Source organism: Ciconia boyciana, chromosome 9 (assembly GCF_034638445.1).
Source record: "Ciconia boyciana chromosome 9, ASM3463844v1, whole genome shotgun sequence".
NCBI lineage: Eukaryota > Metazoa > Chordata > Aves > Ciconiiformes > Ciconiidae > Ciconia > Ciconia boyciana.
The window spans coordinates 20069322-20094170 of record NC_132942.1 but is presented as its reverse complement, the minus strand read 5'-3'; the positions used below and the strand labels follow the sequence as shown (position 1 = coordinate 20094170).

At 41.3% G+C, this 24849-nt stretch overlaps 2 protein-coding genes across 4 annotated transcripts in view; one reads left to right on the top strand and one right to left on the bottom strand.

Annotated features, from left to right (window-relative positions):
• Window positions 1-24849, bottom strand: part of CTNNA1 (catenin alpha 1) — a 121813-nt gene that overhangs the window by 46494 nt on the left and 50470 nt on the right. The window contains exons 8-9 of the mRNA XM_072872072.1: window positions 5823-5903; window positions 4839-4991 (exon numbers count right to left, since the gene is read on the bottom strand). Of these exons, the coding sequence (XP_072728173.1) occupies window positions 4839-4991; window positions 5823-5903 (234 nt within the window). The remainder of the gene's footprint in view (window positions 1-4838; window positions 4992-5822; window positions 5904-24849) is intronic.
• LRRTM2 (leucine rich repeat transmembrane neuronal 2) lies at window positions 14106-19702 on the top strand. 3 transcript variants are annotated; one of them, XM_072872076.1, is made up of 3 exons: window positions 14106-14503; window positions 15267-16040; window positions 16153-16337. In XM_072872076.1, the coding sequence occupies exons 1-3, from the start codon at window positions 14474-14476 to the stop codon at window positions 16186-16188; spliced, it is 840 nt and encodes a 279-aa protein (XP_072728177.1). In that variant the 5' UTR covers window positions 14106-14473; the 3' UTR covers window positions 16189-16337. The 3 variants fall into 3 exon arrangements, with proteins under 3 accessions (XP_072728177.1, XP_072728175.1, XP_072728174.1); XM_072872074.1 differs by having other exon boundaries at window positions 15288-19702; XM_072872073.1 differs by having other exon boundaries at window positions 15267-19702.

Genomic DNA, 24849 nt, shown 5'->3' with positions numbered 1-24849 from the left:
ATATAGGCTGCAAGTATGGGCAAATCAGGATAAATTGCAATAAAAATGTTGCAAGTGTGCAAGGCTTTGGGCTTTTGGAGAGTGGTATTTTTAGACTGAGGTCTGAAAAATTACTCTAGGACATCAGGCTAGACAGTTAGGGCAACAGAAGGGGAAAATATCAGCGTGAGAGGCTACGGATAGCTTATGGAGTTGCAAGTGCCCAAATGTGATTCTTTCCAAGCAAATAAATTTGCAGTCTGCATCTGTTCATGGGTTTTCACTGAAGATGAGAAAATCATCTCTCCCATATGCAAGATACAACCCAGTCCATTAAAAAAAGGCACAGAGCAGTCTTTTTAGATAAATTCCAGCAATTGGAAAAAAAATTGATGCTTATGAAATATCACTGAGAGCTTTTACCTCCCTGGTCTTACCAAAGTTTCTCTGAAAAAGAGACTTAAAAAATAAAATTCAAGTTGAGAAAAATATTTGGCACAGGGGTATTGGGTTCCAGAATAAGATAAGATTATTCGCTGGTTTTAAGGAATTACAAACTCTCCCTTTCCAAAATATTCTTCAGCAAGCAAACAGCTACTGAAAGATTTTAACCTGGAGTCTGTCCTCACCTAGCTTTTAAATACCTGATTTCTTAAGGTCTGAAAAACTTTTCCATTAAAACTACACAGTATAAAACAGTGACAAACTGAAAACCTAATTTTTATTTTTCTAAAGCATTCAATAGCATAGCAAAAGTTTCTTCTTAACATTCATGGCTTTTTCACTTTTCAGAGAATAGCCAGAAGTGTCACTGCAGTGACTAAAGGGAGCGGCACAAAGGCAAGCTGTGCACAAGCACACTTCAAAGACTGGGACGAACAAGAAAGTCAGTGCGGTGCTAAATGACATCATTAAAAATGAGCACCAAGTTGCAGGACAGCCTAGTTTCTTCTAGAGAGGAACATTAAATCTAAGGATGCCAATGCCAAGCTGTCTTTCCTCAAGAGCAAAGTTACAGGTTGGAAAGCCAAGGCTACTCTACCCAGCATTGTAAAAATCACTGGAACGTAAGCAAGTGCTTTATAATCTGTAAATTAGGAAGACTTTCATAGTTCACAAGTGAATTTAACTTTTTCTTACTCTGGTTTCTGAAACGCTGTCTCTTCTGTTTTTCTTGTGTGCTGCATTTAAATTGGCTTCTCAATTCCTGAATTAAACTCCTTTAACAAAATTTAGGCAGAGTGCTAGCTAGTTAATGGACTGTTAGTACAGAGCAATTTTGAAAGCCATCTTTGAAACGTATTATTCAACTGAGACACGTCTCATTTTACTATTTGACCGTTACTCCATTTTCAAAAGAAAGGAGAAGGGGGTTAGCATTTTACTATGTGAGAAACAAATCAGATGGAAGCTCTTTGGGACACAGCTTTGGTGTGGTTTCTCTAGAAGATACAGACCAGCAGGCAAATCAGATTTTTGTGGTTATTGCACCTTTTGGTCAAATTTGGCTGCCTGGACTTCAGGAACCACAAAGACAACTCTGCTGCCAAGAAGGAAACATTTCAAAATAAAACTTCCCAAATCATGTGCTTGCATCTCTTTACAGCTCCTTGGAGGGCCCATAAACACCTCTGCACTGCAGGAACAAGAACTCCCCATGCTAACTCAGGGCAGAACTAGCACTGTCACTCTTTCCGTCTAGCCAACACCTGCAACAGTTTAGTGTCAACAAAAACCCAAAACACCAAAAAAACCACCCAAAACCAAATCACAGTCCCCTCTAGTGGCTGGTTCACCAGGAGAGCAGCACTGACTCCTCCGGGTCACAGGACAAAGGGGTACTAAATTCAAGGTGTAAAACTTCTAATTCAGATGGGGACCTGTCGAGTCACCTAGTGCAGAGCAGGTCTCTTATGTGCGTTTCATCCCACTGCTTAGCATTAAAGGAAAGGACACGTTCTCTTCTACATCTAAAACACAGAAGCCTGTCAATCATGGTGTGATACACAACACAGCTCCATTCTGCACTGCAGCTGTTTTGTCACATTTGATGTCTTGAGCCACTCAGCAGCATTTCTGAGGGTAGTTACAGTAAACTCCCCAGCACACTTATCTTCCACCGAAAACAGGTGGAAGCAATCACTTCTCATCTCACCAACTGGAACATCTTCTGTTCTGTTCTCACACAATCTTTTATTGTTTCTCTGGATACCTACAGTCAAGTGTTCTGCCCAAGAGCAGAATCATATGGGAACTTGCAAACATCCTTCTCCATTCTGGCAGAAACACACCAAGACATTGTAAGTGCAACCCACCCTGACCTGTCTTCCTTCACAGTAAATTTGACATTGCATACGGCTCCGCAGTGGCTCTCTATCCCCTTGAGACAAGGGCTCTGCAGGAGTACTCCTCCTCTTCTGTTGAAGCCAAGTGTATATATTAATCCATCTACATTCATGGAAGAGGTTTATAAGCCATCTAGAGATCATGCTACTCTATAGCTATAGTTACATTTTAGACAGCAAAAGCAATAAACAAGGCTTCACCACGTTGTTGCAGAAGCATATCATTTTAGCAGAACCTTTTGATGCCAGTCAGAAATATTGTTTAATGCGTACTTTCAGGGGAATAGTCTTTCTTGAAAGACAGACTGTTTGGCTGAATAGAGGTTCTGTAAAATTCATGTGCAGCTTGGTATTTTGCACACAAGGTAAAGTCAGTAAAAATCGCTCTTACAGGCCAGTGAGAACAGCTACCTGGTGCTTCTGAGACAGCACATGTATTCTGAAGGAGGAGGGAGTACGGGCTCACCTAGCAAGAGCAGGAGCGAAGCTTGCAGACGGAGCAGTGCTATTACTCCTTTGTAATTATGCCGATAAACTCCATGTGTGGACACCACATATCCACCGAAGAGGTGGCAGAACTATGGCAGAATAGGCACTGCTATCGTTATGCCAGTCAACTTCTGTAAACAAGCCCTAAAAATAATTCTCCAGATAAATCAGGCTTGCAACATGAAGAAGGGAAGCTTTAGACAAAACCCACTTCAAAGCGTTCCCACTACTGCATGTGGCACAGCCGTATCCTGCTGCCAAGGCAGGGTCACAGCAGCACTGTCTTCCACCTCCTGTTTTGTCGAACAATGTCAGTTACTTAGAATTTAGAATAAAATAACTTTGAAACTATATGAAGATGGCATTTACACTGAAACATGGCAGGCTAAAAGTGAAGAATGGATACCTTTGAAGAATTAAAGATTTTCATTGCTTAGACAGCAACTCTGAAGAGCTAGACTAGCTTGACACACCCCAGACCATGGGGCAGTCGTGCACCACACTCAGAGTCCCTTAGGCTTTAAAAAAGTGAGGAAAAAAAAAATATATTGAGCAGGAGTCAGAAAGTACTTTTACTGCTGTTCAATACGTCTTATTCTTGAGTAATTTAAATCTGTCAAGTTGTGTTGAAAGTATTACCAATGGGTCTAGGAGACACATGGACTCAATTATCAAACACAGTGATACCAAGAGAGCAAAAAATACATTAACCAGTATCTGACTGTCAGAGGTAGCTGCTAAGGTTAAGCACACAAGCCAGCTGATGCCTCAAAGTGTACTGAAAGTGCACAGGAGAAGTTTTTGAAGTTTATTCTTAGTGGCATGTTTCTTCAACAATACCTACAGATGTTTGCTCCTTGGCATTTAGCATCAGCAGGCACAAAACTCTCATGCGAAAACAACAGCAAGAGGACGAGGTTACTGAGATGTATCTATCAATACAGGGTGTGAACTTATGTTGCTCTTTGTAAACACGCTACCTGTTGGAAAACTATTACATTTAATGGTAGACTAATGATCTTTAATGCATTTTAGTTAAGACAGGTCAGTCCCATTGAAACTGATCTTCCCACAGACTACCTTTAGTCTGGAGTAACATCAGTTTGAGAACCTTTGCGTTTTTATTAGAAAAAGGTGGCAGGGATCAGTTTTGTTGTTATTGTCAGTTTTCTGTTTGTCCATTGTTTGCTCTTTACACACACACAAGCAGGTTTTCATTCTAAAACTCTTCACATAAAAGAACTGTTTATATTCACTGGTATTTTAAACCTGCAGGCTTCAAGCAACAGGTCAAATTGCACAGCAGGACAGCCATGCCACAGTCTCCCTTACTCCATATCACCATCTCCAATTAACAAATCAAGTAAAGGTAACAGCACAATATACTCACATTGTATAATATCTAAAACTACATGGGCTATTGTGCTGGTTTTGGCTGGGACAGAGGTAATTTTCTTCATAGTAGCTAGTATGGGGCTACGTTTTGGATTTGTGCTGGAAACAGTGTTGATAATATAGGGATGTTTTCGTTATTGCTGAGCAGTGCTTACACAGAGTCAAGGCCTTTTCTGCTTCTCACTCCACCCCACCAGCAAGTAGGCTGAACACCTGCCTGACAGCGGGAAGGAGCGATTGAATTCCTTGGTTTGCTTTGCTTGCATGCGTGGCTTTTGCTTTACCTATTAAACTGTCTTTATCTCAACCCATGACTTTTCTCACTTTTACTCTTCTGATTCCCTCCCCCATCCCACTGGGGGGGAGTGAGCAAGCAGCTGTGTGGGGCTTAGTTGCTGGCTGGGGTTAAACCACGACAGCTATGTAACAGTAGCTGCTGCTTTTTGATAAGCTTACATTTTTAATAATTTAAATATTAAATTAAATTACATTTAAATTCATTAAAATACAATTTAGAAAGCAAATTTATTACAGAATTTGCTGTTTGCTTCAACAGAATTGAAAAATGTTTTGCCTAGTCTTTCCTTAAATTAACTAGTGATAATTTAATTTCAATCTGTACCATCTTACCTCAATCAATTTGTTAGCATGTTCACGGAAAACCTGGGCATATTCTTTAACCTCTTTTTCGTTCCCATTCTTGGCAGCTTCAATCAATACTAAAAGCGGAACATTTGTTTCCAGAAAAGAGTCTGATACATGGTCCATAACAGCTTTGCGGAGCTAAAATAAAAATAAGAGAATGAGAAATTTTTCTGTAGTGTTCTACTGCTGTTTTATTTTTACTGTATTAATACATAAAGCTTTAAGTACTTTTGTTGTTGATCCTTTTTCCTTTGTGTGGTCAAGGCTTTCCCTGTACTAAGTCTTGTCTATACACTTTTTGCTTCAATTTAAATTAAATCTCCTTAAAAAACTGAATTAGTTATATAAGTGCAAGTCACCAGTTTGGCCACAAATATTGATTTAGCAGCTCATATTGGTTTTGTCTGAGTAAATTTGCTGCTTTCCCTCAGCTGATTAAACAACATGCTGATTTAACTTTTTTATTTTTCTACTAGAATAAAAACATTTTTCAACAAACTTGATCCATATTCACATTTACTTGAAAAGGGGAATATATTGCTTTAAAAACCAAACTGACAAGAGATTGATGTTACATGAACAGTCCTCAAAGAAAAAAGCTCCGAGATGAATACCATCAGAATTATAAAACATACCTGATTATGTTCAAAATCCATAAAGTGTGAGTTGGTTAGTGGTTTTTTGGGTTTTTTTGGTGGTGTTTTGTTTGTTTTTTTTTTTTAAATCTCTCTTGCCACAAGGATGATTAAGAATCCAACATCTTTATTACACACTTAACAGGGGATTACATTTCCACCCCATGCTTCCCTGTGAACCAGGCAATGGAAGCTTCTAGCTTTTAATTCACTAAATACAAGCAGGCAAGCCCACTGCCCACTGGAAACAAACCAACAGGTAACTTATTTCCAAGAGGGCAAACATGCAGGAATGCACTCATTTGTCTCAACAAGTATCAACTTTATGTATTACCTGTCTACGCAAGTCTCTGGTCTTTTTGGTCATTTTATCAATTGCAGAGTTCAATGCATCACTTCTTTCTTTGCGTCCAGCCTGAAAAACAAGAGACAAAGAGGTAAACGGGTATTCAGGGCCTCGAAGTAAAACCAGTATTATTAATTTCAAGTACATTGTCAGCTTTTTTTTTTTTTTTTTTTTTTTGAAGTGATTATGCACACTAGAAGTAAAGAGCACTGAAAGAGCACTCTCTTCCTGGCCGGTTTGGGCAGTACAAGAACATCTGACATCTTCAGATTTTACCTTTAACACTCTTCAGCTTTTTTTCAAAAGAAAAGGATAGTTCCATAAATCTAGACATCTTTTTGCTCCTTATCGGCCAAAGACCATATTCAACCTCCAAGTTTTAGATTTCTCTTTTCTGCCCGCTCAGTCAACCACCCCACGGCTGGCACTGCATCAAGCCCAGAACAGCCCTGCTTCAATCCTGAGTCTTCTATGGCCTTGGCTATCGAGATTGTCCAAGGCCAGTGGATTGCATGCAAAAGTCTCTCACATTGCCTTCAACCTGCAGGTATGAGCACCATGCAAGCAGTCCACAGGGCTGCACATCTGATAAGAGTGCTCCCTTACACACCTTCATACCCAACTATCACAGAAGACTGCTCTTGAGCAGGTAGTCAAAAGCCAAAAATCAATTATCTTAAAGGTAAAATCCTTATAAAACATTTGTCAGGGATGAAATCCAGCATTTCAAGTAAGCATCCAGGCCCACCAGCTGAGAGCTGGGTTTTGCCAAGGTTCGATACAGCAAGTTTCAGATTAGCCCTGTTGTTAAAGAGAGGGCTGGGGCCAAGAAGCAGTGGCAGCTTCTCCATTTTTAAGCAGACACTGGGTCGAAAATATCCTAATTTGTATCAAATTGGGAGTGTTAGATAAAACAATGGTGGTGGTCTAGTTTTGCTGGGAGTTTTTTCTGCATAATATAGCTTATATTACAGTTTTGAAACACACTTTATGCAACCACAATCCAAATTCTGAAGTTCTAAGCCACAATCAATATAATTATCCTGTTGAGAAGAAAAAACATTTAGCAGCACTAAAGTGAGGGTATGCCAGTTCTCAATTCTCCAGGTGACAGGCTGATTTGAAATACCTGGATGGGCAGCCTTGAATCTAAAACATGAAGTCCACTGCACAGCAGAAATAAAAATTAAACAAAATCAGGGATGGGGAGGTGGAATTAGGATACTGTAATGTCATTATAGTTTAATGAATTATTGAAGATCTGTCACCTCCCTGATCAAGCAATTTGATTCTCACCACAAAAGGTAACTGAAAAGTGACTGAAATTAAAACCAGGAGCTCATTCTGACTACACCACAGCCTTCAGCAGACCCAGCGTTGGCCTGTCTTCACTCCACGTTCAAAAATCAAACCTGAAGTCTCTAAATAAAGTGAAGATTAATGCTGCTTATTTATTGAACAGTTTGGTGTTCCCATGCTTGGTGAGTATGAAAGCCAAAACAGAATTAGGCTAGAAAGTCCCTGTTCAGCTTGCATTGAACGCAATCGCTTTGTCCCAAGCCGCAGCTCTGAGCGCACGGGTGGCAGTGGGCGCTGCCTGCACCCCGAGGTGGGCAGTGGGCTCCTCGCAGCACATGATTCACCCGGAAGTCTGAAACCTGCCAACTGGCAAACTAAAAGTATGCTCTAAGACATAAACCTGCAATTGCAGCTGCTTGCTCTTTCTGATGCTTTCACACCAGTTACTTACTGCAACGTGACCATTTTACTGAACCCATGGCACCTGCCCATACACATGGGAGTTTTTTTCCAGTAATATCTTTGGATCTAAGACATACACTAATTTATTATGTAGAAAGCCAAACATTCAGCTATTCCAAGAAGTGCCATTTTACTTCTCCCTGGGTGCCCCATTTTAACACGAAGCAGGAGCACGCTTTTGAAGCAAGTCCAGCCATCGCTTCCGCTTTGCTGTCCCTGGCTTCACAGCCCAGAACAGCCTCGGTGCACAAGAACCAGACGCCTTTCAGATGAGAGGAAAACCAAGAGATAGCTTCCACTGACAGACATTCAGTTCATGAAACCAGACCACAGCCAGTCCTATGTAGAATGCCCTGAAAAAGCACGCAATGCATGCACTGAAGCCTAAGCAGCACCAATTTCATACTGTTGATCCATTCCTATTAAGATACACCACATATTAGCACAGGAAGAGCTGTATAATCTAAACGCATTAGATTTTGGCAAGGCTGCTTCAGTTTATTTCCACCTTGTTTGTATTCAGAAATCTTAGTACAGAAGCTCATCAAAAGTATTAACAGAACTTCCTTCTGAAGGTTGCAACGTAAAATGCCCTAATTTAGCTGTGGTAATTTAACAATTTAGCACATATAGCTACTAACCCGGCTCCCTCATTAGGGCTGGTGCAGCAGGGCAGAACAGGACAAACATGATGGATGCCTGCACCTCTGTGGCTACAGACACTCTGTTGTCACTAACATCTTAAATCGTTACAGCCAATTATAACCAAGGTCCTGGCCCGGAGACAAGGATGTCAAGTTTTGCTCATCTGAAGTTTCTTGACCTTTTTTGCATAAAGTGAAACATAAAACACTGTGGGATCAATTACGCCCTGTTAGGTCCAAGTGAAAGCAGCTAGTGGGACGGCGGTTGCTGGAGCACATGAAGAGCCATACAGCCTGCGGCTGCACAAACCCTCCAGGGAACATAAAAACACTGAAGATCATCATTGACCACAAGAGTCACTTTGTCCAGGCTCCCACACACCCCATGAATTTTACCCATTGGTTCCACTCTACAGCTCAACAAGTCCTGTTTGAGCTAGTCTGTCTGTCTCTCTCTCCCCCCCGAAGTAATAAATCGTGCTTTAAAGGCTCCAAGTGACAGTTTACCACCTCTGGGTAATTTGTTCCAGTAACCAATTACCCTTACTATTAAAAAACTGGACCTTGTTTCTAGCCTAAACTTTCACTGAAAAGCCAACTAATGACCCAGCAGCGCAACACATCCCAGCTATCAGCTTCTCTTATCCACCGGATTAGGAGGACTCACAATAGCAAAGCCTGAATATTCAGATTACTAATAGGATTTTTAGATATTCAGCACAAAACTCTGCTGAGGGAATCACAAGCTCTGTAGTCAGTAAGCAGCTAATAGATTCAGTAGATTGAATATGGTCATGTTGACCATGTCAGTCATTTTGCAGTACGATACCAACAGCTCTGTCCGGTATCATGGATAATAAGTTTAGCTACAGTGCAAATTTTCTTTAAATTAAATCAGATCTTGATCAAAGAGGCTAGAAGTGGTGTTAAAAATTGCTCAGCCCCCCCCCCCCCCCCTCTTCCACCATCATTGCTACCCTGCTTGGAAAGCAATACAAGCAGTTACTGTTGCATCCTTGCTGTTCCAACTCACACAGCCATCCCCACTAGGTTTTGTTTTAATGGCTTAAAGCAAAGAAAGGGGATTTGTATACAGGGAGGCAATTGGAATCACCATCTCTGTCACAAACCATTCCCTTTGTATGCCTGCCATCTGAATTAAAACAAATAAAAACTGAACCAAGTTTTTCCTACAGCTACCGATGTTAAAAATCTAACCCCAACTGACTTACAAAGGTAACAGAGCACGGTGGTGGCAGTGCATGAATGCTGTCTTAAAGCCACCAGGATCAGCAGCACACGTACTAGAATGAGTTACTCATGAAGCCATGTTTTTATAGCTAAGTATCAAAAACTTTCATTGTTAATCTCAATGGTTCATCATCAGTTTAGGTTAAGCTAAGACCACAGAACTATTGAGAGAAACCGTGCCTCCTGCCCGGCACCAGTCCTCACAGCACTCCCACCTCTGCAGAGCCCAGCATCACTCTTCCCCAGATTAGCACCCAAATGTGAGACAGATGTGCTACTACTGCCCTGCCTGCTGCCTACCACACAATCACCTAAAAAAGATGGTTTGCAGAGAGGTTTCCGCTTCAGGTAATCTGTGAATTGTCTTCTAAGCTGTTTGTACAACAGGCAGCATCATAGTTAATGATGGTGATTTAATAAGTGAAAAATGAGGGTTTGGCATACCTTCCTCTGGGGCAGGCAGTGGCAAAGGCAGTTGTACGTCAGTGTGCCACTGCTGAGCCATGCTTCATGGGGAGGCAGGAGATTTAGTGCTCAGATTCAGTTTGTCACATGCTTCATTTTTGCCTTGACACCTAGCCTAATTACATGTCTACAAAGGATAACCATCCATACCCCTCTATTACCATGATACAAGGTCTGCAAACAAATTCCAGATATAATAGTGCTGAATCAAGACCAGGAAGGGTAAGCAGCAAAGTATGACACACATGAATTTCAGCGGTGTTTTCGTATCTGAAGTCTGATGGTTGAAGAAGCAGGACTATATACTGGTTTGTTGCAGGAAGGAATCTCCCATGGCAAGCCCATAGCTCACCAAAGCACAGGGGCTGCATAGCATCGTCTAGGTTCAGCAGGAACTTAAATCAGAATAAAGATGCCTGCACTCCCCCTCCTGCACAGCTTGCCATGCCATGCTGCTCCCACCCTGACGCCCCTCCCCACCACCAGGCTGCAGCCACAGCGGCCCCACGCTCCCCTTAGAGCCCACATAGAGGGGAAGGCCAGCTCCTGCACTCATCCTGGTACAAAGAGGAATTAAAATGTGCGACCAGTGCCAGGTGCAGAGACCTGCCAGACAGGGAGGTGACAGTCACCACGCTATGCTGCAGCACACGTGTCCTTTGCTCCTGGGAAGACAATGACACCCAACCTATGGTGCCCTGTCCCACCACTCCCATTGCCCTCGCCCGAAGGACGTCTGCAGCTAGCCTGAAGAGCTAGACATGTCTGTTGATTATGCATAGCCTTGGACACACCTTTTTCTCGTGTGTCCACTTCTCGGGGCTCACCACTAACCCAGCTCCACAGTAGCGCATCTGTGACAGTATGTGCACGGTAATGCTACAGCCACACATCTGTGCTCATCTCCTTTGCCTCACAGCCTTACTGACACAGCACGAAGGTTATCTTTTAGCAAAAAAGCAGCAAATACTCCCATGATCCCCAGTGTGCTAACGTCCAGCAAAAATTAACACAGTAATTTCTTCAGGCAGAAGGGTGAGCTCTCTGTTTGCATGGTGCCACACACGCAGCTGCAAATCCTGGGTGCCCCAGCCTCGCCTGCAACTCCAGGGCTTGCCATCCTCCAAGCCCACAGCACAAGAAAGTCACACAGCCCACATCTACATCAAGTAAAATTAGCTTATTTGTTGTTCTTAATACACTAGGAAGGCTTCCACAAGATGTCAGCCTAACTAAATGACAACACGAGCCTCAGGGTGCAATCCTACTTTTCCAGCGCGTGCGTTTAGCAGGAAAACCAGTTATTTTGCTGCTTGAGGAGTGGGGTGAGGGAGAAGCCCCCGAAAGGGTTATTTGGTTAGGACCTCAAGCTCATTCCTGAGGCAGACATGCCATCTTCCCTCTCCACGTTGCACGTGAGGATTCGGGCTGTTACTTCGAAGCACCTATTCTGGTGGAAGTCCCCAGACGGCACTCATATGCATTTTTCCTCAGCATGCAAGCAAGTTTTCAGTCTCAGGAGAAATGTAATTGCATGAGTTTTGCAGACAGCCGGGGTTTATTCCCAGCCTATTACACCTTGACACCCCAGGCAGCTCCCGAGGAACAATGTGAATATTACCGCAGAGTCCCAGACTTAAGAGAATCAGATGCACGCTTTCAGTAATATCTGTTATTTCATGATGAGTGCACATAAAAACATGTTTCACTAAGAAAAGCGCCTATAAAGTTCGCATTAACAGTCTCCCAAACAGGAAACTCGCTGGCAAGGTGCTAAATAGCCCTTGTTTGGTTACAGGCCAAAGAATAGAGAGCTTTAGAAAGGAAACAACTTGCCGTGTTTGAACATTAACTCTTAACTCTGTGCCAAATTACACAATCTTGATGTGGGAGGAACCTACCAACAGATACTGATGCAAAAAAGCAAAACGTTTCCAAAAGATACCTAATTTCAGCCTCCTGGTAAGAGCAAACAGACGTAGCACAGGAGAGGAGTAACATTTGACCTTATAGCCATTGTCATTTTATTAATTACACCCTTTGGAATGTTTTTTGTTTTTTTTTTTTTAATGTTATGTTATCGTATTTAAGTGTTATTAAAATTCAAATCAACACTTCAAATCAGGATTTTGCACCAGATGAGCCGCTACAAGAAGTACAACCACAGGTACTTCGGTGCAGTAGTTCCATCAGACAGCTGGCAACTGACACCTAAGGCTGGATTTCAGCTTCTGTACTTTTTGTACAGTGAACTTTCAACACTAAGAAACTCTTTAAATAGATTTATGCAATTCCTTTGCATTTATTTCTTTCACTCTAGAGCAAATATGAAAATATTTAGTGGCAGGGCAATTTAAGAAATTTATCTAGCATTTCCTAATTCACTTTATCATTAAAGATAGTTAACTTTCCTGATGGGTTGGGGGTGGGGTTGTTTTGTTTTGGTTTTTTGAGTGGGTTTGAGGTTTTCTTTTTGTTTGTTTTTAAAGAGTTCACCGTCTCCATCCCTTTACTTTCCACTTAGCACTTCCCTTCAGTCTGCTCTGGATGGGACAGCCCACCACAGAAAGAAACTATTACAGTCAGTATTACAATTACTCCACGGGACAGCAAAGGGAGAAGCAGGCAGAAAAAAAGCAAGTCTTAGTTTAAGTATGTACCGCTAAGGAACCAAAGCTTAATAACAAAGGTAAACGGCCATTTTATTTTAAAATCTCCTTTTGACACAATTCATAATCTTCATCAGCACAGGAAGTTTGTTATTCTCGGCTCATCCCATATCTTCAGGTCGTAAGTGATACTTTGCCACTACACAGCAAACATTTTCAGGTGTCTTGTACTACATTAATGCTTTATATCTCAAGGTGAAAATAAAAAAGCTTACCCAAGTTGCTTGGAGCAGGAAGCTAACACCCCCCTGCCTCATCCACATACAGTCAAGGCCAGAGCAGCTGCTCCAAAGGCCTTCCTGCACATGCACACAAAAATCCTAAAACCCTAAAAAAAAAAAATTTAAGTCAAGTCTGTTCATTTACCTTTCAGCACTAGCTGTCCCAAAGGAGAGTTTGCTCCAGATAAAAGGGCAATGAACTTTTAAAGCAAGCAGCCATGCCAGCACATTTGCCTCCTCCATGCTGTGCATGCATGCTCCAGCCAGAGACCAGCTCAGCTGTAACAGCACAGACAGCTTTGCAGGGTCACTGTTTTTGCAAATGCAAATTTCTGCAACTCTAAAACACACGGGATAACTGCCATGGACCTACCCTGCAGCAAGATGCTAATGGAAGTAATGTCCCCCCTTTCACGGCGTGCATATAACACCAGAATGTAATCAGTGACCGCAAGGAAGCCCTCAAACTGCTCCGCGCCCCGATGGTAAATGCCAACCTCACGACTTCTCCTGCACTCCAGTCCCCAGGAAAAGCAAGTAAAAAAGCCGCTGTTGGGGGGGTGGTGATGATAGATTTTCTACTTTCATAACTGCATGCTGTCAAGCTGGATTCCAATTAAATTTTTCCTGTGCCCTAACGCAAGCTTTGCTTTTTCCAGAAATTTCTCATTGCTTGAAACGTTCGCTCCTGTCCTTTGCTCCTGGACTGTGTGCTGTACTTTCTGACACACCCACCACTTTCATCTAAATGACTGTTCTCTCCCTTTACCACTTTTGCAGGGACCACAGTCGCACACAATTGTTACATGTAGCTTTAAGCTGCCAAATCCCTCTCACCTCCACAAAAAGCTGGTACTAACCACCATCCTCTGTCCAAACTGTGCATACTTTGCATCTAAAAGTTCCCTTTATGCAGTGATATTTAACAGAAAACAGGCAGCAGCCAGCACTAAGGCACTTTCAACTGCAGCTCTGCGCTGCTTTTAATGCCAGCTGAATACAGCCAGCACAGATGTAGGAGGGGAGGAGTAGGGTGGTGCAAGTCTTTCCTATTCCTTCTATCGCTGGGACGAAGAACTCCTACCGTTGATTCCCCCCCCCCCCCCATCAGTGGTCTTTAACACACAGTATGCACCACAAAGCTTTAAAACAGCAAAGCTTCTGGAAAACCCAAACAAAAGGAACGTCACCAGGTGACGTCAGCCTATATACAGCCCTGTGTGGTCGCAGCGCATAAGCAAGTCCATTCTTGTACCGCTTCCCTGAAAAGCTTTTCAGTAAATGCACTCATGCTACTACAGGAGCTTCTCTCAGCAATAAGCCACCCATCTGCCATCAACAAGTTAGGACTAAAGGAAGCCACAGCTGCAGAAAAAGAAAACGTGAGCTTCAATTAAACAGCTGAGCAGCTACAGAAGATGAAAACTTGTATTAAGCATTGATTTAAAAATTGCAGACCTGTCAGAGGAGATCAAGCCAGTGATTTCAAAAGGAATATTCCAAGAGAGGATCGTGGATTCAATTTTGCACTAATATCAAAGGACACTAAGCCCAGTAAATTATTCAAAGGCTATCTTACATTAGAGCCTTTTACAGACTCACAGTGTTGAGTCTAAAACTACGACTGAATGCAACCTCCAATGTACTCAAAAGAATGGGTAAGTTCCTGTGTTTCTATATACCTTGTATAATGAATGACCGGCTATGCTTTAAAGGAGCAGTTAGGTGCTAAAGCAAATTTTTCTGCACTGAACCTTATGAAAAAAATGTTTTCCAGTTGTGACACTGTAATCCTCCATAATAGAGATAAAGACTCATCTTAAGTGTAATATCCGAGTATTCTGTGTTTCATAGTAAGTTGTTTCTTGCATTTAGAATTAGCTTGTTGGAAATGCATGGCAATGTTATCTGCAGTGAAATCTTCCATCGTGATGTTCAAAGTATACTGATAAGGCTATCCTATCTTGTTGTTTTCCTAAATTATATTCTGCAGGCTTACATTTCAAGTGGCCATTAGGGGCTCGTATGCTGGCAGCACTATATGCAATGAGTATGGTTTTAAAAATGCTGCCTGCCTTGGGCATGGCTTGTCCACCAAAATGTCGCTGTGAGAAGCTGCTCTTTTACTGTGACTCTCAGGGGTTTCACTCAGTGCCAAACACCACTGAAAAGGGCTCACTAGGTTTGTCACTGAGGCACAATTATATTTCTGAACTTGAAAGGGATCAATTTGCAAGCTTCAGTCAACTTACTTGGCTTCACTTAGATCATAATCAAATTGCAACAGTCAGAGAAGATTCTTTTCAAGGACTGTATAAACTTAAGGAATTAGTCTTAAGTTCCAACAAAATCTTTCATTTGCCAAACACAACTTTTAGCCAGCTGCTTAACCTGCAGAATTTGGACCTCTCTTTTAATCAGTTATCCTCTCTGCACCCCGAGCTCTTCTACGGCCTTCGCAAGCTACAGACCTTGCACTTGCGTTCCAACTCCCTGCGGACCATCCCGGTCCGCCTGTTCTGGGACTGTCGTAGCCTGGAGTTCCTGGATTTGAGCACAAACCGCTTGCGAAGTTTGGCTCGCAACGGATTTGCGGGATTAATCAAGCTGAGGGAGCTTCACCTAGAGCACAACCAGCTGACAAAGATTAATTTTGCTCACTTCCTCCGGCTGAGCAGCCTGCACATGCTCTTCTTGCAGTGGAACAAAATTAGCAACTTGACATGTGGGATGGAGTGGACCTGGGGCACCTTAGAAAAGCTCGATTTGACTGGAAATGAAATCAAAGCCATCGACCTAACCGTCTTTGAAACTATGCCTAACCTTAAAACCCTCCTAATGGATAACAACAAGCTCACCACTCTGGATTCCAAGATCCTAAGTTCGCTGACATCCCTCACCACCGTAGGCCTCTCCGGCAATCTGTGGGAATGCAGCCCAAAGATCTGCGCCTTGGCCACATGGCTGAGTGGCTTCCAAGGTCGGTGGGAGCACTCCATCCTCTGCCACAGCCCTGACCACACCCAGGGAGAGGATATTCTGGATGCAGTGTATGGTTTTCAGCTTTGCTGGAATTTATCAACTGTTGTTACGCCTGTGGCTACGACATACGCAGTTCCGACTACTGAGTACACGAAAATAAGCTCTTCTCATTTCCATATGGGAGACAAAGAGATTCCAACTACAGCAGGCATGGTTGTTACCACCGAAGAACATTTCCCCGAGCCAAGCAATGCCATCTTCACTCAGAGGGTAATTACAGGAACAATGGCTTTATTGTTTTCTTTCTTTTTTATCATTTTTATAGTGTTCATCTCCAGGAAGTGCTGCCCTCCCACATTAAGAAGAATTAGGCAGTGCTCAATGATTCAAAACCACAGGCAGCTCCGATCCCAAACACGGCTGCATATGGCAAATATGTCAGACCAAGGACCCTATAACGAATACGAACCCACCCACGAAGGACCCTTCATCATCATTAATGGCTATGGACAGTGCAAGTGTCAGCAGCTGCCATATAAAGAATGTGAAGTATAATACCTACATGCCATCCAAAATTAAATCAGATAAGTAACCTATTTTAAAATTGATGGGGACCTACATCAGATTCTAATTTTTACAAATGTTGACATAAAGCCTAATTTTCCAAGCTACTTAATGGAACCATTGTTTATGGAGTGGTGCGGTATTTTTAAGTTTTTTAAAAAATAAATCCATAATATTTTCAGTGTTAAAGAAGCAATGATTACATTAAACTTGCACTCCTAATGTTTAAAAGTCTAAAAAGATGCTCACCTCAAACTATGTAAAATGTTTCATGTTATGTAATTATATGACTGTGTGTAAAAATTTATACCCAAGTCTCCATATTATACTTTTTCTCATGAAAACAGTCCGAGGGGAAGGATACTGGATATCTGTACAGAGATCTGCAGGGGGACATACACTCCATTTGTTCCACTGCAGCTGTAAGATCCCAAACACTCCAGCTGGCTCCGTTCACTTTAAAGGCAGCCGTGGAGGAAGATTTTCCTCCTCTGATAATTTCACTCCAGTAAAAAAGGGGAGGGGAAACCATAAAAGGGCAACGAAGGTCCAGGTGGGGATTTAAGTGCATTAGGGACCGGTGAATTTATTTTAAATACAGTTTTCCTATCTGCATTCATAGTTTGGCTTGCTTAAACAGACCTTGCTAAAGCTCACAACAGATACAGAAAGGAACAGTTCACATGGTCACAAATTAGCAGGATGATCACAAATTAGCAGGACGACTCTCCAGGCGCTTACAAAGTAGGGAGCGTAGCTTATTTAGGAAGGCTCAGTACAACAGGATCGATTCTAAATATTAAGTGCATTCAATTCTTATCTGCTCTCTGGTTTGACTTGATGATGCTTTTCATGAATTCAGGCTAATTACTTACGACTATGAACGAATGGCGTTTCAACACCTTTTCATGTGTAAATACCCTTAATGCAAGTTTTTCTTAATTAAAACTAAATATCAACCGCAAGGTTAAGGAGAAGAGGAAAGGAAGGAAGAAGCCTCTCTTTGTCCCCCCACTGCCTCCCCCAGCTGAGGCTTCCTCTTGCCTGGAAGCTATTTTCATGCACTAACTCCACTGGTTTCTCTGGAGACAGAATTAGCCCCTGTAATATAAGCTCTCACTTGTCCTCCTCTTCCAAAATTCAAAGTAATTAGCAGTTCAAAAAAAAAAGTACCTTCTGATAAGTTAAGAAAACATAATTAGTTTATAGAATAGTTCACTGAAAAATGTTTCATTTCTTACTTGATAGGGGACAGAATCTAAACGAGTATGCCATTTTAAAAAAATCTCATATAAATATATATACGTCCCCCTGTCATTCTTAAAGGAGTAATTTGATTTCTTCAGCCAGAAGTACCATATTGCTATTTATACTATATTATGAAATTATATGTAAATATTTGCAGATCTATGCAGCAATGGTGGTAGTCAGATGCCACGGGGGCAGGGGGGTGGGGGTCTGCAAAGGATTACATTATTTTTAAGTCAACTGCTCAAATATTGTAAACATTCTAACCAAAGCTAAAAGGACCAGAGGGATGGAAATTTTTTTAATATATATATACATGTATGTATAACTAAAAAAATGTGTTGTGTCCAATGCTGCAGTGTTAAACTATTACCAGCACACACCGATGAAGAAAAGAAATTCCTCACAGTGTTGACATACCTTGAACAAATCGGTAATTACAGTATGCTAATTGTGTTGTACTAAACTATTCCACAAACTTTTTAAACAGAAAAATCACTGCATAAAAATCTGCTTGCTATTTCACTCTGCTTTTATATATCTGTATTACCACTTAGTGAGGTATTTAGGGTGCAATTATACAACAGTTTGATGTTTTATTGTGAAATGAATTCATCCAAGGCAATTATAGCAAGATAAGTGTGACTTCTGTTAAGATTTTATATAAAGATTTTTCAGTTACTGGTTTTGAAGATGTTAATTTGGATCGTTTTACTTTTACATGCAGTGCCCTTATTTTAAAACAAATATTTTGTTTACTCTCTGTGACTCTGTACTTTAATGGAAGAGATTCAGTGAAGCCTAATGGTTTTCCATAGATACCTTTGAACCCTTGTAACTTTATACTATGATGAGCCAATTTACACATATTCTAGGAAATCAGTTACTGCTTTTAACTGAATACAATAAATCCTGCAGGGCAGGTGGACAGAGAGCAAATATTCTGTATGACTGAATCCCACGTGAGCCAGAATGCCAGACCTAAGCTGATAAATACATTTTTTGCATTTATATCCAAGGGTATTTAGCTGCTTATAGAAAGACTTGCTTCATTCCTTACCACGAGTAAGTGCTCACAGCTCTCCCCCTACATCCAGGCTTTTGCTCTGCTCTGGGCAGGCAAGCATGCATCACTGTCTCAGCAGCAACCTGCCCCTGCACCTCCCTTACCAGACCAACACGATGGTCTGCACCAGGGGGAACTGAAAAGCTGACACTTCTGGGAATGATTTTCATGTACAGCTGTAGGGTACCAGCAGAGACAAAGTTATAACTGAACTCAATTATACTGGCAGCCAAATAATCTTGCTACACTATCCTCAACCATCAGATGTCAATACTGAACTCTGCTATCCTCAGCTGCATTTGCAAGAAGGAATTCCACCTTTCTCCTCCACGCCCAGCAGAAACCTTTGCTGCAAGACAGTTCAAAAGGTACCATGTCAGTCTTCCACACAGTAATAAGAAGTGGCTGCTTGACTGAACTGCTGAGGTTCCTCCCAAGGAGGTGCTTCCCCAATACCCCAGCTCTGTGCAGAAGCCCACTCAATCTTTATTAGCTTATAATTGTGCCCAAGAGAGATGTTCCAGCAATGCTGGATTTAATCCTCTTTTCCATCCCAGCCACTCATACCAATTTTCCAAGCATTAAAGCACTGTTCCAGTGTCTCTCAAAGCAAACACACCCAGGTGCCCAACTTCTCTCCCCCACCAGTACCCCCAGTTTCCACTGATCCTGCAGTGCTGCCTTGGCTTGCAGACAGTGAAGCAGGAGGCCAGCAGACACAGCCTAGCACGGCACCATTCAATTTTACTTTGACTCTCTGCACTACACACTAATATGCCGCCAATCTCGCAAATGCCATGGTTTATGTCTGCCATTTCCAAAACCATTTGTTGCCAGGTTCCAGGCATAAGCAAAGCAATTCTGCAAACATTACATTTAGGGTAACAGGTATCATAAAACTCACAGAATGTCAAACACTAGCAGTGAAGTCAACTTGAATTCCCTTAGGAGGGACAGCAAACGGCAGGCAAAGCCATTGCTCTACACAGGGACACAAGCAGAGGCTGTTAATTTTTGTTTTATTTTATTTTTTAAGTTACAGTCTTCCATTCTCAATCGCTTGTGACTCTTCCAGGCCAGGAGGGTATTGTAGTAATTGCATTACTCAGCAGTCTCTGATTTATTTTGTTTATGGAACAAGAACCACGATGACTTGGTTTAAATTAATCGTATTTTAGTATGAGCACTGGCTAATGACAGGAGGTTGTTAACTCGCTCTCCCCAGATATTGTCTCTGTTGCACAGCCTCAGTTTCTACAGATACTAAATGGCATTACAGGTGCTTCACCACCTCTAGGCACAGCCTCATGCAAGTGTTCAGGGCCTTTTAGAAATTAAAATTTCTTCTACTGCTCTTGAGATCCTTGTCCCATCCAAAGATCTCCTCCAGCCTCACTGATCTCCAGCCAGCTTTTCCTTCTCCCCACCCTCACACATCAGTGAAATGTGAACCTCTCAGCACAAGTTCAATTTTTGAGTCATCATACTGGAACAGGTCTGAACTAATGCTTTCAGTTCCCCTTTCGTTAGTCACTCTGCATTAGATCATTGTTTAAATGCACACAACTAAAAATTACTCAATAAAGAGTAAAATAGGTTAGCATTTAGTCTCCGTCTGAAGTGTTCCTCTGCACAGAGCTCCCATATCCTATCAGATGGAAGCATAATTAATGCCACTGTATCAATGTTTTTGTTTGCTTTTCCCCCAAGCAGAAATTACCTGATTTTTCAGTGACAAGCCTAGTCTGCATGCAAATCTAAGCATCTGAGCTTATGTCCCATTACCCCCTTAGAAGACAGTGGCCTATTGCTAACATGTAAAATCAGAGATACCCAATGGCTTTAAACCAGAAATCTGCACTACACATGTTTTAACATGTCTAAGTTAATTTCTGTACTACTTTAATGAAAATAAAGTTGATTTAATTGTGATCTGCATAGCTATCAAAATCCATCTGTTCAGACCTATGAAATCTACCCAGAAGCTGAATTTCATCTTTATTATGAAGTTTTCCATAAAAATTAGAAGTTCAGAAAGGGATACAGTATTTCTCCTCCCCCTCAAAAAGGGAACAAGTAAGGAAACAACAAAAATCAAAGGCAGCTGCACAGCAGCAGCTCCTCCCTTCCCACGCCTTTCTTCATTGCAGAGTCCTGTACACTGGAACTGGTGTCAGGCTTTGCTTTTTAAGCATCAGGCTAGCGGGATGCTTAAAGATCATTTCAGAGTCACCTGGAAATTCAGCATTTCACATCTTGTATAAAAATGGTTTGAGATGTATCTAGGGAAACGTAACAGAAGCTCTGATGGATATCATCAAGGCTCAAACAGGGGAAAACTTGTGCTAAGGACAAAATAACCATGCAGCTTGTGCACCTCTGGTGTAAGCAATGAAAAGCTGCACCTGCTATCCTTCAACCACTCCTTTGTAAAAAACCAACAACACCCACCCCATTTTTCTTTTTATCATCATGAAGACATTAGTGAGTGAACTATTCCACCAGCTTAGCAACCAGAGATTAAAAAGGAGTCTTAGATGCATTGTATTTAAATTATGTTTAAAGAGCCACTTTCAGGTGGGAGGGGGTATAAGTAATGGAGTAAAACCAACTGCAGTGTACAGAAAAATTTTATTATTAAAATTGTGTATACTGTAAAACTGAACTTGCCTCTTTCTTCCTCCATCTTCAAACAGAGGTGTCAAAAGCTCATTCTTTTCAAAATATGTAAAGATCTGTCTACATCCTCTGCAGTTTAAAAGCGCGTCAGCACTATCCAAAGCAGACAAGTCAGGTTTGGGCCAGTCCATTTGCCATACTCCTATCAAATACAGCACCTTCTGTTTTACTACAATAAATGAGCTGGTCTGCATGGGTTCTCCTCAAACAAGATGTCTCTTGACTAGCAAAAATTGTTTGTATAAGCAAGATGAGAGACTGAAAACCAAACCAAAGCCAAACTCACAGCCCTTGAGACTGAACCCCTGTGAGTACCTGCATGAGACACAGAACAGGCAGTAGCATCCTCTCCAGCGCGCCGCCATGAGCCTCGGCGCGACCCAGCAGAGGCTGGCTGCAGGGCTGCTGAGACTTGGCTCTAACCCTAGATGTTCCCCTTGGGTTGCCTGGTAGACCAACCATTGGTCATGGTGCCAGCCAGGAGCGTGGCGTTTCCAACAGGACCACCTTGCCAAGAATTCAGCAAGGACAAAAAATCCATATCATTTAGAGATGTCGAACTAGCAAGACATCACTTCAGCTCTGAACTACAGCCGTCTAGAAAGTGTCAGAAATACATTCCCTGTACAAGAAGTGTTCTTTATATGGGCTACTGCAGTGAACGTAATGTTCAAAATCATGGTGTTTCAGCAACATGAGAAAGATTTCTGATTTAGAGAAGTGACAAGTTCACAGACACAACCCAAAAGCCTTGATACAACAGCTGAACAAAAGAACAAGTTTCAGGATGTTCCAAGATGATTACATGCACTGAACTGCCAGCTAAAATAATTTCCATAACTAAGCCTTAGCTGCATTTACTTTTTTGCAAAAGGTTTGGCTGGAACAAGTTCTCAAGGGTTTTAAATGTCAGTTGGCTAACTGCCTCTCAAATCCTTCTAATACTTCAAAGCAGCACATGATAAATCTATTTTCTTAAAGTGTCAGAGAGACTAATTTTAAGATAAAAAGTATCTCTCAAATGCAAAACCAGTTGTTTTCACAAGTAAAGGTAAGATACATTAAAAAAATGATATTCTGAACATACTATGCAAAACCTTTAAATCCAATTAGTAGCAAGGAAATGTCAACATCACTAGCAACTAACTTTTCAATGTAGGCTGTGTTAAGACAACTGCAAAAAAATTGAGACTCAAGAATCTGACCAGAGAGCACTGCACAAATGAACTGAAAATTGCAGCACATCTGGGAAAGCACAGACTCCCTCCTCTGGTGAGTGTACAGGCTAAGGGACAGAATGCAGTGCAAGTGTTCATCCATCATAAAACCCTAGTGTTAATTATTTACTATAATCTGTTCTTAAGGGAAAAAGCTTTATGAAATCATTGTTACCTAATCAACAATTTCATTACGATGAAGATACTGGGAAAACAATTGTACTATAATGAATTAAAACTCTGTCATAGTTGATGTCAGGAACCATGTGCTCTGGGAGTTATTTTGGAAGAAATTCTTCACACTGAGGGTGGCGAAACACAGGAACAGGTTGCCTAGAGACATGGTAGATGCCCCATCCCTGGAAGCACTCAAGGTCAGGTTGGACGAGACTTTGAGCAACCTGATCTAGTTTAAGATGTCCCTGCTCATTGCAGGGGGAGTTGAACTGGATGACCTTTAAAGGTCCCTTCCAACCCAAACCATTCTATGATTCTATGAAACAAAAAAATGGCTACAATTGCCTCATTAACAAAATTTAATGTTTATTTCTGTGATGCATGACTAAAGAGGTTTGGCTACTATGGGAATTCAGCAAATGTTTCCGGGCTGGGGTAATCAAAATATTATTTTAGTTCTTCTGCTTCTTTCAATCAACAAGGTCTAAGAAATTTGACTTTTTCTTCTTTCTTAGTCTGCTAAAAGGTTGAGACCAAAGACTTAAATATACACAAAAATCATTTGAGACCTCTGAATTGGCAGCATAAGAACGAGCAGCTAGGAGCTGAACAGTGACCAGAGGGGAATATATCTTGAGTTAAATACAAGGTCTTCTCCCCAGTATGTAACACAAACACTTCCAATGCACACACAAGCAAAACTAAAGTGGTATTCTCTACTATCAGCACATTTTAATAAACCAATAAATCTTTCTTTTAAAAAAACCAAAGTATTTCTTTTAAATGCTCTTCAAGTAACTTACCCCTGTTTTCTCCCAGAAGGCTCTACTACTTGTATGTTGAATACTCAAGCAAACTAGACACACAGAAAGTGCTATTTTTCTTTTCCACCAATCTCTACCCCTAAAGAATGTGCAGTGCATCCACTGTTTGATATAGGTGTATTATGCTTTATACCAGTTTACAAAAGCAGCCTTATTTCATGAAAAGTCTTGAAGTAAGTAGAAAAGGTTCATCCATCAAGAAGGTTCTTAAATAATCAATGGGTCATAATTCTTTACAGTCAAAAGCAATTAATTTTCTGTATTATAATCAGGAGAATAAATCTGAAAAATCCATTCTAATGGCTCTGAATCTGAAGGTAGTGTTGCAGCTGAATTTTTAATCTTAAAATACAGGAGCAATGAGGACTTCTGCTGTTTAAACATACAATCTTCTACCAAACAGAAGAGCTTTACTGCATATTTAATAGGTAGAACGAGTTTTGCAAGACCGCATGAGATTAAAGACAGCACTAGATACAGAAAACGCATTTCAAGTAGAAAGGTCCTTCCAAGATATTTCTCAACTGTATAGCTACAAAAATTCTTGAAGTATCCTTTATGAAGTGTACAAAATACTGCAGAAAAGCTTATTGCAAAAATTAGTTTTACTTATATGTTTGCAAAGAGCTAAAAATATTGAGAAGCGTGTTAATGCGGAATCCTGCTCAACCCTACAGCAGGTATTCTTATTAGGATGCATTTGCTCTCTTCCCTTTAACTAACTCCTAAATAATCCATCATTTATCCAGAACCTCTGCCTCAAAAACCATGTGCTGTTAGCTGGGACTATCAATTTCTGCCCTCAAATAGATTGCTTTGACCCTGATACCACCTTAAGTTTTTAATCTTTCAGAGAAGAAAAAAACCGTAAAATTAATAGAGCTCTTAGTAAAGCTAATAGTGACACAATCTGCTAGCAGTGAGAACATGGGAAAGGGGACAGGGACACAGACTACAAGTGAGTTTCCATCTCGAAAGGCACCACACAACAGTTAACAAGGGGAAAATACATATGCATTCCCCTGTACTGCAGACACTTTCAGAAACTTTGTTAAGAATCCCTGCTTTGAGTAAGTCAAATTTTAGCTACTCAGGTCAACTCAACTGACCCAGAAGGGAGTCACACAGTGAACATCCTCAGCACGCACCTATCAAAGGATGGAGCCAGGAACAAACTACTAAGTTGGGAAAGCCACACAGCAGGCCATTCTGCAAGCCCTCAGGTCTGACAGTATAATTCTCATTTA

Bases quoted from the DNA above. Each gene is read 5' to 3' on its own strand.
- LRRTM2 (XM_072872073.1), top strand. From the start codon at position 14,474: ATGCAACCTCCAATGTACTCAAAAGAATGG. The intron at 14,504-15,266 runs GTAAGTTCCTGT...TCTTTTAATCAG, and splicing joins CAATGTACTCAAAAGAATGG to TTATCCTCTCTGCACCCCGA.